At 36.1% G+C, this 17522-nt stretch overlaps 1 protein-coding gene across 1 annotated transcript in view; it reads left to right on the top strand.

The window, feature by feature from the left end:
* The window catches only part of LOC104079417 (SH3 and multiple ankyrin repeat domains protein 3-like), a gene marked incomplete at its 3' end in the record, with an annotated part of 174546 nt that overhangs the window by 99093 nt on the left and 57931 nt on the right, over positions 1–17522 (top strand). The window contains exon 12 of the mRNA XM_009581451.1: positions 5733–5846. Within this exon, the coding sequence (XP_009579746.1) occupies positions 5733–5846 (114 nt within the window). The remainder of the gene's footprint in view (positions 1–5732; positions 5847–17522) is intronic.

The following is a 17522-nucleotide window of genomic DNA, read 5'->3' as shown; positions in this document are numbered from 1 at the left end:
ATCATCGGGGCGATAGGCAATGACTTCCTTTCCAGTTGCGTTGCGCTGATCTCAAGTTATGTCAGTCTCTCTTAAGTATTTGAAAGCCAAAACCGATCTGCCCATAAGCCAAAACACTCAGATCCTGCTCATCATTAATCATGGGGAAGGAGGGATATCTATCAGGAACAAGGAGGGGTAGATAAAGAAATAGAGTAAAATTTAAACTAAAACCAGATTTTAAGAAAAACCTCTCTCTTTAAGAGAAGGCAACATTAAGTTGTAACTTGTGCTGATCTTCATTTATGTTGTGTGTAAAGTCTGAAGTTGCACTTCAGATGCAGAGAACTGTCACTCCGCACAGTACTTGTCTCTTAACATTGCTTTCGATTTACCTGCTTTTATGCAAAAATAGATCAAACATTGAAATTTTGTTAACGTTGATATGTCTACTTAGGAAATAAGTTGCCATTACAACTCAAGGTTAGGAACATACATTTTTAAGTTTTAACCATTTTAGGGGCTGTTTTAGGCAAAATTGTTTTCATCATTCAGATAGGTATTCTTGCATAGATTATCTGTCATTTGGAAGCTCTCCTTCCAAAAGGCAAATAATTCTGAAAATTTACATCAGACAACAGATATTTCTACAAGAGAAGAGTCTAAATTATAATATTAAGTATTTCTGAGAGAAAGAAATTAGGTCTCTACCCGTTGGAAATTAAAGATCTACTTTATTTTAAAAAGCAAATCCAGAAGATTTTTACATTAAGACAAAAAAACAGAGTTCAGATTTGCACTGAATCTTGCTTAGCTAAAATTCACATGAAAACCCTTTGTATTTCATTAGGTAAATGGCATTTGTTATCAATAACAGAACAATGGAATCAAGGTAAATAACATATTCATGCTGCAGTTTGAATGGAAGGGACACTGTCACTGTCCCTTTCAGATTAAGAATGAAATGGTGACATTTTCTGCTTTCTACTGTGTGTTCTAGAGGGCTTTCAGCTTGCATAATTCCACATCTCACTAAAAGTATTGAGATCTTCAGCTGCTTTTGATTAGCAGATCTAACTCTTACTTTTAGCTCTGATAGTTCTTACATCAGCATAGGCTAGTTCAGTTGCTAGGTTTTTCAATGGATTTTCAACTTTACTTTATACTCTATTGCCATTCTGTTCATTTTTCTTTTTTTCTCCTGGTTGTAGAAATGTTACTCTTCTTCCAGAAGATGATCTGTCATTCCCAATCCATATAATTATTTCTTTTCCCACGAAAGAAGAATGCAGTTTATACAGCACCAAAAATTGATTGTAGATATTACAAAGACGTTTCAGATATATCCTGTAGCAGCTATAAAGACAATGGCCTGAATTTGGCTGTAAATTTCATTGACATTTTTGCAAATGAGGATACCTAGACTAATTCACTCATTGAAATTTCAATATCACAAGGAATTTAGAAATCGTATGCACCATCACTTGATGGAAAAATATTCTGGTACTCTATTTCTTGATTGTGGCATAATGAAGGGAGCTGTAGTGTGGAAGAATAAAGCCTTTTTGTTGTTTTGATTGAAGTGATTTTTTGATAGTATATTGAGTAATTAAGCTGTTTGAGATGAGTATGTTGTATTAATATTGGTTACAATATATACATTGTCAATAAACTTACAGAAGTTGCAAAAGACAAAACATCCTATGCTCACTTGGCTCTATATATAATTTTCTTCTGTTTTTTTCTGGACTTTGGCAAGGCAGAATCTAGCTGATACTAAGTATAATACTTTAAATACATTAAAATGTAAGATCCTGATAGGCACCTGCTTTTACATGTTTTCCTGTTATTCAATTTTTTGGTATTTGTCCAATTCTGATTTGCAGTTTTGTTCACATAATTGAACATAATTCTTGTTTTAAACTATACTTCTGTTGTGAGACGTCATATCAGGATTCATGATGTTACTAGAACCTTAATTTTACTCTTATAACATCAGATTCTTTTTGTAATTCATGTTGTGTGTAAAGAGACTCTGGCCTGCTCTTGCCATAGCAACCACATCTTTTGTTTTTACTAAAAGCAAAAGGAAAAAAATACTTGAAGTGATAAAGCTTAATTATTAATATTGGGAAAGTTATCCTTTGATTTACCATTGTTGTGTCCTTCAGAAGGGAAAATGTTGATTAGAAAATCTCTTGCTGGTACCAAATTATCTATTACAACATCTTTCTTAAGCACTATTGTGAGAGGGAAAAGACAGAAATTAAGGCCTCATTCTAAAAAAGCATTCATGGGTACAAAAGATAAATTATATTTTTTGATTTATCCTTTCAGTTCCCAGTTATCCACACTGGAATAGATGAAGTGTTGCCAGTTTTTATAGATATGTAGATTATTATGGCTTTGGCTCCTGCTGCAGAATTTCTTATTAATGGTACCGCCTGAGATACATTAAAAAGATTATTTCAAGTTTTTTGGTAGTGCAGAACCATCTAGATCTCAGCTTCTACATTTTGAGTACTAGGTCATATGTGCTTCTCCTCCATCTCACTAACAATTTGTCTCTGTCTCTGCATATCAGCTGTATCCCTGGCTACCCCACGTTTGCCTCTTGGGTCATCTTTGTGCCTCTTGCAATTCCATTAGGCTTTCCCTTCCTTTCTTGGCGCCCACAATGATGTTTTTCCTTGATAGCAAGTCCAAAGGTCCCGTCATTTTGTTTGTAGATGTAATCTCTAGACAGGCTTGAACCAGAATTGCGAAGGCTGTCCGTGTTCTGGCAACACCTCATTTCCCCTTCTACCTCTTTTCCCTAGACATTATGTCTTCAGGCAGGACTACATGTATTTTTGCTTTGCTCTTGTTATTAGTAATCGCTAATATTTAATAATTCATGTAATAATGATCTAAAGCAGGACTGGTTTTGCTCTGTGGTAGTCACTTTTCACCTTCCACTCACAGATGGACTTACAAAGCAAATTTCTTTTCCCATCTTGATTTGGATGTGTTATCAGCTGCTACTACCATAAACACATGAAATTACTCTATGGGCATGAAATACCCAACTTCCTTCTTACAGTGGAAATGCTTTTTGGAGATGGAAATATCCATGTAATTTGGAGCATCAAAATAGCAGATTTGACAGATTAATAAAACACTTAATTAGGGACATCTTTCTCAATCCCTAAGTAGTTTTTGTTTTTCCCTATCTTGCCAGTTTGTGGAGTGAAATCAGGACTGAGATTCAGTGCTGAAAATTCTCCTCAAAAAAACCTAATTACCTGTGATAGGAATCTTTCACTGTCTCACATTTTGAAATTTCTTTCGGCTGGAGTCCTACACTCCCTTTTATGATTTGATGTACAGTAGGATCCTACAATAATTGTAGTATCTATATATGTTATTAATTAAGTTTTCCTACTTCCTTATCTCATATATAAGAAATGCACTCTATTCTTATGTGAACAGAGGTTACATTGTTAAAAATATATTGGAAGCTCATGAATACCCAATATATATTGGATGAATAGGCTTCTGTTTTATGTAACACTGAATTATCAAATTGACTTTGTGTGTTAATGTGCACAGGCTTTAAACTTTTTCATTAACAACTGGAATTTGTCAACATATTTTTCATTAATTATGCCCCAAATTTATATTCATTAATATTTTTATTTATGTATTATTTATTTTATTAATACAATTAAAGCACAGATCTGATTTCTTCATTTTTGCTTGCATTTAAATGTAGAGATTAAGTATTTTCTGCTTATGTTAACAATATCAATAGGTGTTAGGTAACTAAAAGAAAAGGCATGCTGAAATTTTTCTCTTCAGCTTAAGTGTCACCGTAGGGTTGTTGGTGTCTTCCAAGGTCAGTGCCCTCCCCCGTTACCCCATAACTACCTGGGTAGGTGTAGGTTTCCTCATATGTGTGAGAAAGGTGCTTGATAAATTGTGCATTTGGGACCCATCCAGGTGTGGGATTTTGCCTTAGTGGATCTATTTCCTGGGGCTTAATACGTACTTCTTATTGACAGTGATGTGTAAATATGCAGTTCATGGAATTTTTATCTCTGAATTTACTACATTAAAGGACTTAAAATTGATACATTTAAAAATATTTTTCTGTCAAATATCTATGTTAGTAGATATCCATGCTCCATAAGTAATACCACAAATAGCTTAGGATTGCATTAATGAGAAACTAGGTAAACATTTAATTTCAAATGCAGTTTTACAGATCCTGGTGTGTCAAACAAGACTTCTTACTACCTCTTTAGTATTACCAAGATTTTTTTATTTGGCCTATTATTGATTTGATTTTCATCTCTATTCTATAGTAGTAGCAAATTGAGTTCAAATTCAGTGCCATTGAGTCACAGCAGTTCCACTGATACAGAATTCAATTACAGTCAGGCTCAGGGACTATGATTTTAAAGCCTGATAAGGTATGTTTTAACAGTGCAAAGAGTGCTTGTGTTGGAGATCATCAAAGTAGCTCTGAGCAAGTTAATATCCCTACTGCACTGAAATACCCTGCAGAGATATTATTCCAGGTCTTGGAAACCATATGCATACGTTAGCAAAGAGATGTGCTTGGGCTAATTAGCCTTGGTTTTCAGCAGGGCCAGTTAACTTGGCTGGCTTAGCTAGCACACAGCTAATGGAGCTGTGCTGCTTCAACTTCCACAGGCTTATCTTTGGTAGCTCAGGGACCTCTCCACCAAACACTGTGTTTTGTACAGATGAACTCTGAGGACCTGTGTTGTATGACTGAGCTACACTCCCAATCAACCTATTTAGAAGAGCCGTGGTTTTGTTAATTTATAACATCACCTTTGTTCCAATATTAATGTATAGTATGTTTTTAATAGTACATTTATGTTCTTTTAATATATACTAAACATACAATGATTTGTAGGAACTTCTATAAAATTAATTTTAAAATAATAGTTAGCAAGTATTTAGGATCCTTTCATTACTGTAATTCATCTCCAATTCGTTACTAGTAAAAACATACACTGTTCTGCAGTCTTCTGTCACAATCCTTGCTGAGTCCTAAGATTAATATCAAGATAATTGGAACTACAGGATAAAGCTGCTTGTTCTATTGGTAAATCATTCTCCTCCCTATTGTCCCTGTCTTCTACCGAGAAAAATCATTGAAATGTTTCAAAAGGCATCCACATTGTGTATCGCACCTATGGGATGTTCAAGTGTTCGTTGTGTACTCAAACCGTTAAATCATATTACTCGACCTACATTACAAACCTCTGGAGCAACCCACTAAATAAAATAGCATGTTTCCTTAGGAAGTAGAAAACATATGAGATATCAAAATATGTATTATTAAAACCCAATTTCAGTGTGGGTTCAGTTTTACAATGGGTTCAGCACTTCAGCTTAATTTGAACAGGCAAGACAAATTTTTTTGGTCTTAGTATGACCATGCATTTATGCTTGATAAAACCAGCAATGAGAAAACTGAAAATGGAAAGAATTACGTGAGGGCCAAGGAAACGTGTGACAAAAATAAATTTGGGAGGAGGTTCCAAAGACTGATCAGGGAGGGTCGCATTTAAAGGTTACTCTGCCCGTTTTGGGGGTACCAGCATTTGAGTTATTGTACAATGTTTGCTTTTACCAACATGATACTCAATTATTACTGAGCGTGTTATGTAACTAATCTTGGTATTTACACGAGAAGAGAAAAAAGTCTAACGCTTCCTATGTCTCTCTGTATTTAGTTTTAAGCATTGGTGAAGGTGGATTTTGGGAAGGCAGCACCCGGGGACATATTGGATGGTTTCCTGCAGAATGCGTTGAAGAAGTTCAGTGTAAACCAAATGAAAGCAAACCAGGTAATTGTATCAAGTTCCTGTTGAGTCCTAACAATGACAAATGCGATGTGTCTATCCAAGCAGAGAGGCAGCCTAGATGGTAATGTTTTATACAGCAGCACATTTGTGCAATACTAGAAACTGAAGAATTAAATATAGCTGAGCTGCTGAATTAAAAAGTAAAGATGAGTTTATTGATCAGATGTTACTGGATGGTGTCCAAGCAATGGTCTTTCTCATGAGGGACTATGCTGTGAAGTACTGCAAAACCATTTACACAGAACTGTATGCAGACATTTTGTAAAGCATTATGCTGCGTTTTATTTTCTTACAGTATGGGAGAATGACTAATTAGACAATTAATAATGGAAGAAAAAATGGTCAGTCATTTCCCAATCTGAGGTAGTCATACAATATATTTAGCTCTTGTTCATAGCAACAAAGTTCCCTCTGTTGAACTTTTACTAAATTTTAGAGGAGGCATCCATTAGTGGGATGTCCCACATACATCCTTACTGATGACAAAGGAAATAGAATCCTCCTTTATCATACACTTGTGCTGCCCTACGTAAGTAAAACACAAGTGACTTTAAGCAAGGAGTCTTTACCGTTCTGGTGTAATAAAAGAAAAAGAAAAGTACGGTGAAGCATGTTATTTTAAGAATTACTTACCATCTCATAATTTATCTGCATTTAAGAATTAAGATATGAGGACATCCTCTCTAATTAAAAGCTCATTATAAATGAGCTCTGAATATAATTAATGTTCTCCAGGAGCGTATGTAGTTTTAAATTAACTGTTGATGTGTTTTGGCTCTTTGATGTATTGATTTGGAACTTTTGGCATTGCACAGACAATACACTAAAATTTATGCATCGTATCATTCATTCACAAACATTATTCTTTTATGTATGTCATTATAAACTGCACAGGTATACTTTTCTTTTTTTATATATATACCCACTGTATAAACATGATAGAATGGAATAGAATGCACTGGACAAGATAATAGTTCCAGAGTAGTAAGGATTTGGAAATATTTGTAAGATTTTATAATTATTTTAATTTCATCGGTTATAATGGAAGCTGTGGTAAAACGAAATAGAGTTCAAAGGTTGAGCAGAAGAGGAGGCAAAAAGTTAGCTTTTGTAATATGAGGACTTTAAAAGAATGAGGGAATGAGGCATCAGGGACACTGCTCTAGATAACTAAACACTGTGTGAAAAGGTTATACTTCCTTTTCTATTACCCTCTTGAGAGAGAAAAAGAAAAGGAGGCAAAACCAGATCTAATATTTGGAGAGAATGGAGTTAGGCTCTGAGAACAGAGAGAGAATAGTTGTGTAGCTCTTCAAAGGGCTTAAGAACAAATCAGAATTTGAAGATGGAGGAATATTAAACAAGAGGAAGATTGCGGTTGGAATTGGCAAACCTAGGAGCAGTGCAGTTCTCAAATACTAGATGTAAAAAGAGAATAACAAGTTGCAATTCTAGTGTGATTTCATTTGTTGGAAACGTTATGGAAGACGAATAAATTCAGTCAGTGTGGAACATGAGCTGATGAAGAGCCACGTGTGAACTGTTCTGAAGATCCTTCAATAAAACCTTGTGGTCACTTGATTGAAAGACTTCAGAAAGATGTAGTCTATATAAGTAAGTAATCACTAACACCTATCTTCAGTCTATCATGGCAACTCTGCATTAAATTTGAGCTGTACATTTGTCTCCAAATCTGATGAAAATTCTGGGGAGGGGCAGTAGGTTGAAGTTCTAAAATATGAAAGGTTATTTGCAACTTCTTTAGATATATACAGTGTTTTTGAAGAGAAGGTAACCAAACCTGTTTGTCACAAATCCTTAAAGATCTTTTCAAGAAATACTGTAGGAAGTAAATTCAGTATATGACATGATTGCCTTAATATTTGAAAGATTGTTTTCAAGCAAAAATTTCTTTGATCATTCAAAGGAAAATGAAAGTTAAGAAAAAAATTGTCACAAGAATAGCAAAAGGATTACCAAAGCTGGAAGCGTTAAAAGAATATCAACAGAAACACCTTACAAATTTTCTGATGTGAGATTATGAAAACTTGTGCCATGTTTCTGCCAAAACACCAGAGCATTTACTCTAATTTATACCTATTGCATCCTATTGTCTTTCTGATCGTTTTCCTATTTGCTTATGGTATAGTGTGAATAATAATGTCAACATAGCTAACGACTTTAAATATACCATTCTTCTACTCCAAAAAAAGATGAAAATATATTTAAATAAGGACAAAATGGGCACATTTTCTATACCTTTGTGCACTCACATATTTTGCTGGGCTGTCTTGAAAAAAGTTCTGCACCCAGAAGGCACAAATGAGGTACAGTGCTTCTCTGTGTAATGTAATGTGGTAGAGGTTGGAGCTGTGAGTATGAAATATATGAAATCCACAGTATGTGCCATATTATTATTGAAATATGGTATGGACTGAAAGCAGCTGATCACTGAATTGCTCTATGCAGTTAGCTTCATTCCCTTTGCATAGGAAACAATGGAGATGAAAGAGGAGAGCTTTATAAGCAAAAATCAGCCAGTACTCCCTCTGAGTACAAATGCAAAAGTAATTTACAAAAATGTGTTAAGCATGGTGAAATGATTAGACATTAAATTAGGTCTGCTGGGATTGCTGAAAGAACATCAGCTGAGAAACATCACAAACTTGCAAGTTGGAAGAATTTGCATCATCGACTTTGCAAAGCAGCAGAACTTCTTATGATAATGATTTAGAAAGTAGATCATCTTAATGTGCAGGAAATGAATCTCAAACTCAGCTTTTTTCAGACCAGCACCACAGTAACAATTCTTTCTTATAAATGAGATTTAGGAACATTTCTTCAAACAGCTTCTCTTTGCTATTACGTTTGAATAATTGTGTTTAATAGTAGCTTGTCATTTGCACACCATGAATGAAAGAAAGAGAAATAGTTCTTGGAAAAAACAAACCACAATTAAACACTACATGCCCAGTAAAACTGGTGGGCAGGTGTTTCATGTCATGCTGATGTATAATCTCACTTCTAAGACAAGTTCAATTTTCAGGGAACTTCATTGCCATCCAGACTGTTCAGTGGTAGTAGGCAGTACAGAACAGCACCTGGTTTCTGTGATCTCTTCAAAGATACCATGCTAGCTTGGCAAGTTCTGTTTTCCAAAAAAAAATCATGTTGACTGGCATTAATTCTATATCCCTTCTTTAATCCTTCATTAATTGAGACTTGCAGGAATTATTCCATTATTTTTCTAGGATTGATACCAGGCTTACAGGCTTTTAATTATGCAGGTTGTCTCATTTGCCCTTTAATAGCACTGGCACAGGACCCGCTGCCTTTCAGTCTTAAGAAGTTTCCTTGACATTTCGAGATCTAATGAAAAAAGAATAATGACTAAGAAAATCGTTATCAGTGGTCTGCAAAGTTCTTTTGCCTGCTTTTAGAAAATTCTTAGCCAAAAAACCTTCGTACCATCTCATTTTAAAAAGTGTCACCTTAGTAGCCGGTTTTTAACATTCTCCAGAATTATTCTTAGAGTGGGAGTATTCCTTCAGATGAGATTGATACATCTTGCTTTTTCCCTGTACAAACACAGAATACAAATGTTACATATATTTTCTTTCTACATTGACAGTTTTCCTATGTTATTCAGTAATGAACCAATTCCATTCTTAAATTTCTTTGTATTCCTAAATATGTGAAAATATACTATGTTTTTTTGCTAAAATGTTCTGGGTAGATTGAAGAGTGTTCTGTGCAGGAGAAGCTTGATTCGTATAAAATACAAGTTAACTGAAATCTATGCAAATGTGAGGCACTACCTTGGGTTAATAGATATCTTAACAGGATTTATTAGCTAAGTGTTGTTGGTGCTGCAGAGAATCAGAGGTCATCTTGGATCTCTGGCACCAGTAGTTTGCATCCACTGAGAATACACTGTGTGACATAGCTTTGTTTAATTTTTCTACCTACTAAAAAAAAGCAAGGCTTTTCATTTTACCAGTTTATTCGCCCCTTAAAATTCATTACCCTTCTTAAAATAGTAAGAATTCCTACCTAATACCTTCCAATGGGAAATGAAGTACAGAAGAATCTGTCGTCCATAAAATCAGCTGCCCCATCAATGGAAGATACAGTTTTCTTCCTCCTACTTAAGTTTAGATATTTCCATTTGCTTTTCTTCCATCATAGGGTATTACTCCGACTTGAGAGATTTACTACAAAAATGCTTTTTATTAGACTTGTGATTTTATACTCCATGTCCTTCAGAATTCAGAGATATAGATTATTTGATTGCTCGTAACTGAGGTGACGTATTCATTTTGCTTTCAAACTAGAAGTTTGTCTTTACCATTTATTATTCCTTCCTCCCTACTGATGTGCCTGAGGAACTCCTAGATTTTACAAATGATACTGAAATGAAGGCAGACTTAGCATGTCTTTTAGTAATTCTCGCTGTCTTTCAACTCTTGGCCTCCTCAGTGCACCTTTCTTTGAGTTCCGTGCTCACCTTTAATATCTTCTTCGGGGTGATTTTTCGTTCAGTAGCATCTTCCATGCATTTTTGTATCCTGTGGCCTTGGGGTACACCTTATTAGTAGTTGTAGTTGCCATACGAGTCCTGGGAGTTTATTTCAGACTAGATCTAATCTGGGCATGTGGCTTGAACGACCAATAGCAGTTGCTCAAGAGCTCATTTTTCATGAAAGAATCCAATTTGCAAACTCTGAGGTCTGCTCGGTCCTGTGGGCTGCAGCAGAGTAGGCAGCACTTACAAAGCACATTCCTGGCCCAGAATAAATGCTAATGTAGATGCGCCCATGCTGACCTCTAGTGTCACTGGTGCTCTGAGCAGACACTACCTAGCACCTAAACTGGGATTTCTCTCTCAAAATGTCTGTACTTAAACGTTTGATTAGCTTACTCCTAAGTTTCCAGCAACTTGAAAATACAATGATTCTCTCAAAATGTCTGTACTTAAACGTTTGATTAGCTTACTCCTAGGTTTCCAGCAACTTGAAAATATAATGACAGATTATCCAGTATAGTATAGTTCCCATGCCCATTTCTTTTGCAGCATTCCTTATCCAACATTCCTTCTAGATTTCAGAAGTTACCAAACAAGTCAAAGCTGCATTAATAGAATGAATACTTTGCTACACAGACAGCTATTTCTGAAGTACAGAATTTTCTTTATTCCGCATTCTTAGTTTTTAACACCTTGTGCATTCAATAAAAACAGATTTGTTCCTCATTTCCACCATCCCTTTTTATAATTAGCACAACACCTTCCCAGACAATCTAGTCAGCCAGGCTGCTAGAAAATTGATTTGCCTTCTTGCAAAAAAGGAAGTTGCCTTGCTGTGAATTGAGGAGCTACATCTGTACTAGTAGCTGGTAGCTGTTCTGTCCTCTGCGGACAAGTGGCTTGACATATGTGGTATTTGAAAGTTTTCTTCCCGTTGCTTGCAACATCAAGGTTGCTTTCTCCATGCTGTCTTTTGAAACAGTCACCAACATTTTTTGTCCACTGAAATGTATCTGGGTACTGTTTGGAAGAATAACCGTTGGCATAAGTCTGGAAAAGACGACGCTGAGGGAAGACCTCATCGCGCTCTACAGCTACCTGAAAGGAGCTTGTAGTGAGGTGGGTGTTGGTCTCTTCTGCCAAGTAACCAGCGATAGGACGAGAGGAGATGGCCTCAAGTTGCACCAAGGGAGGTTTAGATTGGACATTAGGAAAAATTTCTTCACTGAAAGAGTGGTCAGGCCTTGGAACAGGCTGCCCAGGGAAGTGGTGGAGTCACCATCCCTGGAAGTATTTAAAAGACGTGTAGATGAGGCGCTTAGGGACATGGTTTAGTGGGCATGGTGGTGTTGGGTTGATGGTTGGAGTTGATGATCTTAGAGGTCTTTTCCAACCTTAATGATTCTATGATTCTATGATTCTAAGTGGAAGTTGTGCCAGGGACCCACTAACAATGAAACAGGATGGATGGTTACACACCAGAGCACAAGTTGCGGCCTTGACTGTGTCCTGTATGGACATATGTAGGCTGCCTGAACTTCTACAAACTTGAATTTACCCAGCTTATGCTCTTACATAGCTTATAGTTGATTTCAAACATATCCTGTTTAACCTTTCATGAGAAGGATGGGTGCCAGAAAATTAAATTTTGACATTCTTTTTTTCTACATTTTTGAGCATCTCAGGGTAGTAATGTGGTAGGTATATTACAAAGAAGTGTCATTACTGGGTGTACTCCATGAGGCAGATGAACATTAAAGCATACCACAGAAATTTGGTCGGTGTGTGTGTGCACCCCATTGCATCCCAGTGTGGAACAGAAATGTAATGAGCTGAGCCTGGAAGTTCCCACCCCTAAATCATCAAGCCCAGAGGACATGATGGAGCATGTGTTCACATACATGGATTTCTTTCCTGAATAGAAAAGGAAAAAATGCCCACCCATCTCAACCTGACATCCAAGCAGTGCACAGCTTGCATGTGCATCCAAGGTCTCCGATGGCGAACTTGCTGTGGAATAGACCTGTCCCTCAGCTAGCTACACTGGATAAAGCCATCACCCTTCTCCTTCCTGTAAGTTATGGGTCATCTGCTTTTGGCAGTCGGGGGCTACATTTACATAGACGGACAGTTTAAGATGTGTTGAAAGTCTCCGATGAGGCTTTGCTCAGTTTGCATCCAGATATTAGTTCTTGAGCTCATGTAAAACTGGAATTTGTGAGTTGTAGCTCTGGTCCTTCTAGAAGAAGGGCAGGAGCCTTGGTTTACCAAATTTGCTGTTTGGACATAATAGATAGCCAGAACATAATCAGCTGTAAAAGCACGCCCTAATCACATATAATTATGCATGAAAGGTCAGCAGTGGAAGGAAAAAACAGAAAGCAAAAAATCTTTTCATCCAGCCTCTTTCCTTAATTACCCACCTTTTATAAATGATCCAAATTAACAAAATCTTTTTTAAACAACTTTTTCCTGTTTTGTTAGGATCAGTTCTGGGTAGTTATTTAACTAGAAAGAGAACTGTAAGAGTAGATGGAAACATTTTAGAGATTATTAGAACTCTGAAAAATTCTATAAACTAAATAACTTTGAAGACCACTGGAAGGAAGAGGGTTTCAACGAGACAGAAGAGCCTGCAAATAAGAGATGCTATCTGACTAGATGAGCACTTCAAGGTTTTTGATAATAAGTTTTGATAAATGCTCCTTTCACATGATTTCACCTTGAATAGAAGGTACCCATGTGTCTGTGACAAAATTATCGTGCAACCTAAAACTGTTTGGCGTGAACAGCAGCAGTTCAGGACAAAACAATACTGCAGCTGGAAGGACTAAATGGAGGCAGCATAAAATTAATTTATATGTATAAGAAGGGAAAGACGCATTTTTGTTAGGAAAGTTAATCACAAACATTCTCATGTCAGTTGTGTAAAGAGCTAAGCAGCCTGTTAGCTTGGAAACATGTTCTAACTCAACAGTGCAGGCAATGGCTGGACTTAATTCGGCACAGAGAGTATAAACCAAATTAAAAAAAAAAAAATTGAAAGTGCAAGATTGCCTCACACGTAAGTGGGCTTATCATTGTAAAAAGCGGTATGATGTCGATACAAATTTCAAATATCATTTGAAAATGGATAGAAAGCTCAAGAGGTTAATATTGTATCTTTGTAATCCCACACAGGGTCCTAAATGTGGGACATGCAGTCTGACAGATGTGTTTATTGAAGTTTATCCACACCTGTAGAGGAACATTGTCCAGCTATCAAACCCCGGTACCCAGAGCTCCATCTGGCAGATCAAACACTATTCAATAAATCCCCTGCCTTGAAGGATACTGTCCAAAGCTCTGACCTCTGAAATACTCTTTTCTGCCTTGCTTGTATATTTTGCACAACAAACCACATGGCTCACGTGATTGTGAAAAGTTTCATCTTTTGATAACTGATTTTCTGCCACAAAATATGTTTCCCATGTACAAATTTATAATTTAAAAAAATGTGAATAGATGACAAAACTCAGCAAATACCATATTTTTGCATTCCCTTCCATCAAACAGTGGGAAAAATACTTTATACTGGAACAAAAAAGTCAATGCAAAGAATTAGATCTGAGGTGCTGGCAAGCCAGTCCACAAAACTCAGCTGACATACGAGCTCGGTGCAGTAATATTCAACTAATTCTGACAACTCTCTGTAGCTGAGGATATAAATCAACTCCACTTTTTGTCTCAAGTAATGGAATTTAAAGAATGAACCTCAGCAAGTTTCTGCACTTTAGGTTTGCTGAGCAAAGCAGTTGTGTTCTCAGTAATGATAAACAGCAGTTTGGGAAAAGACTTCTAAATGAATCATCACTCAATAATAATGCTAATTTGGAAGCAGAGGTAACTTGAGAGCTGCTTTTGTCTGCAAGCTAGCTATAGGATGGAGTCATATGTTTCCCACACAACGTATAATGTGTGTTCTCTTTGACCAAGGGTGCCTTGAAAGACCTTGCAATCTTTCAGTCTTGGACTTCTGACCAAGATGCAATAGAAGTTTCTTACTATAATAGTAGTATTTGTAAGAAATGCTTTGGAAGACTGAGTCTGCCAACTGAGGTTGCCGGTCAGCTTCTCTCTCTCATATTACAGTGGTTTTCCTTCGCTAATAATATGAGTTTGGTTTCAAGAAAGAGTAAAATATAGTATTCCATGATAATAATTTGATAATTTATCCAGTTTTTGGAACAGCATAAAGAAAAAACTTGAAAAAATAATTAGAAAAAAAAAACAAGCCTAGGTCTAGAGCTTGCAAAGGATGTAAGCCTGTCTGCATCTTTATCTCTGAATAAGTAATTTTTAATTCATAATATTTTACTGTCTCGGCTCCTCAGCTGATGTGCACTTCATCCCATTCACTCTGTTTTTCATGCTTGCTAAGAGCCACTTAGGAATAACTCTAATCAGCTGAAAAGGAACAACACAATTCTGCAAAGCATTGAAATAGGCTAAAAATAAATTGCACAGCAATATAGAATTAAATTTACATGTTAGGAAACTCAACATTTCAAATGCACCTGGGATTGCTGATATATGAAATCGGACATGCAAGTGTAGATTTTTTCCTTTTCTGATTCTTTCTGCATTTTTTCCTCAAAAAAATGTCTATCAAACCATACAGGATAAAAAAGTGCAAACTCTGAGGAGTGTCTCAAAAAGAATGGAGTTACCATTATAGCATCTTCCTTTTACTTCCAGTGATGCATTCACATTTTCTGTTCAAAATCACAGTCCATCTAACATTAAGAAGCAACTTTTAAAGCCTGAGAGCGCATATAGATACCAAAAATGTCCGATGTTACAAATTACTTTAGAAGTGTGAAAAAGATAAAGGTATAAAGTGAATGATTTATAAAGCAATACAGCCTTCTGAGGAACTTAAGCCCAGTTATTGGTTTAAGACAGAATATTTCAGCCTGTGGCAGAATTTGAGCAGCCTTGTTATGCAATGTGCTAACGATCTAGAAATAATACTTAATTTTTTGATTCCTAGTTGTTCTTGTGGAAACTACACATATAACATGTTTTTTTCAACCCATCAAAGTCTGGGGTCAAGTTATCTGAGTTTTAACCAATTTGGCATATCTCAGTGATTGCTAGTAGGCAAAAATCCTTTGCTTTCACCTTCTGGAGTTTTGGAGCATTTCAAATTTCATAAAGAATATATATTTTGATAGTAACATCTCTTCCCTGTACTAATAGTTCTTTTTTTTCTTCATTAGAGGTACTTGTTAATATCTTATGATCCTATGATCAAATATACTTGATCTTTGCTCTTTCTATAAATATCTTATCTTAAATTATAGTAGCAATAGGTTTTAGCTTTTTTTTTTTTTTTTACATCAGGTTTTTTCTGAAATTCTATTTAATCAGGATTCTATAATGCACCAGTGCAAATATTATTTCTATCAGAATACAACTTCTGTTAAAATCATTCTGGGTATATATCAGGGTGAAATAAAGTGCCATATTTCACTTAACTCATTTCATTTAGCATAACCTAACACTTTTTAAAACCGTTTACTTAAAATGGCTGACATAAAGCAAGGCAAGTCTTAGATCTATGCATATTCTGAAAGTGTTGATAAGTCATCATCTTCTTCTGTATTCTCCTGTACTAAATGACACATTTGGGTTTTTTCCCCTCTTATTTTTAATGGCTCAGATAAAAGGCTTGACGACAGAATCTGAAAACTCTCTGAAACACTCCCCAGTTATTTGAGATCAAATTCATATTAGTTTAAGGAAGATGATAGAGCATCTACTTATACTAATGGCAATGCTGGAGGTGATCAGGAAAATGATACCTAAATAGCAGCAGCTGTTAGATAATCCGTATTCTGATCTTATATTATGTCACTGCTTTTTGATTCCATACCTGCCTGCAACAAAAGAAAATGGAAAGGGGCTTTTTCCAGCTTGCTAAAAGATCCGCCAAAGCCTGATGGTGAGAATATGGCCTGATAATACGCTACTTGATGACAGTAACCTATCATAGTAGAAGCAGCATGAAAACAAGCATGTTATTTTGATTCATTCAAAAACCCAATCAGTTATTACATTACATATCACTGGCCGATTTGATTCTGTAGCACAAACCGTGTAAGTGGAATACCTCCCTTGCTAGAAAGCTCTGCTAATTTTGTTATCAGATTGGTAGCAAAGGTAAACTCTGGGGTCTTGTCTTGCCTTGTGAACTGTTAACCCAGACTGGTGTTTTGAAGTGTAATTTCTTCAAATGAAGATCATTTTCTCTCTGACGTTTAGTCTTGGGCTCCATCAGCTCTAGGTAGGAAGTCCCAGACCTGACCAGTATCTCAGGTGGCCTTCACTATGGTCACAGAGCTTGCAGAGAGAAGTTTTTCTGTTAGGGGCCTCACACGCTCTCCTTCCCCCCCATTTCTGTTGCTTTCTGTCTCCAGATGTCTTGTTCTTAGATATCTGTCAGTTTTGTGCCTGCAGGGCAGAGTCAGAAGGGACCGGTGCATTGTTGCAGCAGATCTTCTGTGGTTTTAAAGGTTATGCCTCCAGTGTTGGGCTTTGCAGCTTGCTGTGCCAGGGCTGTGCTTACTCAGACTATCAATATCCCAGAGTGGGTTTATTTAGCTAAGTGAAAGAACATCACATCAGTATTGATAGTCTTATTTTTCAAGCCAGGAATAGGTTATTTGTCTTCAGTTAAAACAGACAAACCTGAGTAAATGTTTCTAATTCTGAACTCACAAAATGTATTGAATTTTAAATGGTAATGGAGCTTGGCTACATTATTTATAAAAGCATGTTTGTATTGGGAACCGAGTTTGGAAATTTGGTTCCACTTTCTGATCTGAAGTGAAAGATGCCCAGCGACTCTCTTAAATTTCTTTCTTAATTAATTGTAGCTCAATTCAGGCTACAATTTAAAAATATAAAAAATGGCTGCAAAAGACAAAATAATTTTGTGGATGATTTACAAGCAAAAAGGACTAGAGTGGATTGTTTTGGGGCTTTTTTGTGCCAAAAGTTCAACTATAATTATACAAAAATCACAGGAAGCTATAGAGTCTTTACTTCATGCATATAGATATGTTATACACGTATCAAACACTAGTTTA

Source organism: Fulmarus glacialis, unplaced genomic scaffold (assembly GCF_000690835.1).
Source record: "Fulmarus glacialis isolate BGI_N327 unplaced genomic scaffold, ASM69083v1 scaffold3517, whole genome shotgun sequence".
NCBI lineage: Eukaryota > Metazoa > Chordata > Aves > Procellariiformes > Procellariidae > Fulmarus > Fulmarus glacialis.
This window is presented reverse-complemented; position numbering and strand designations above follow the sequence as displayed.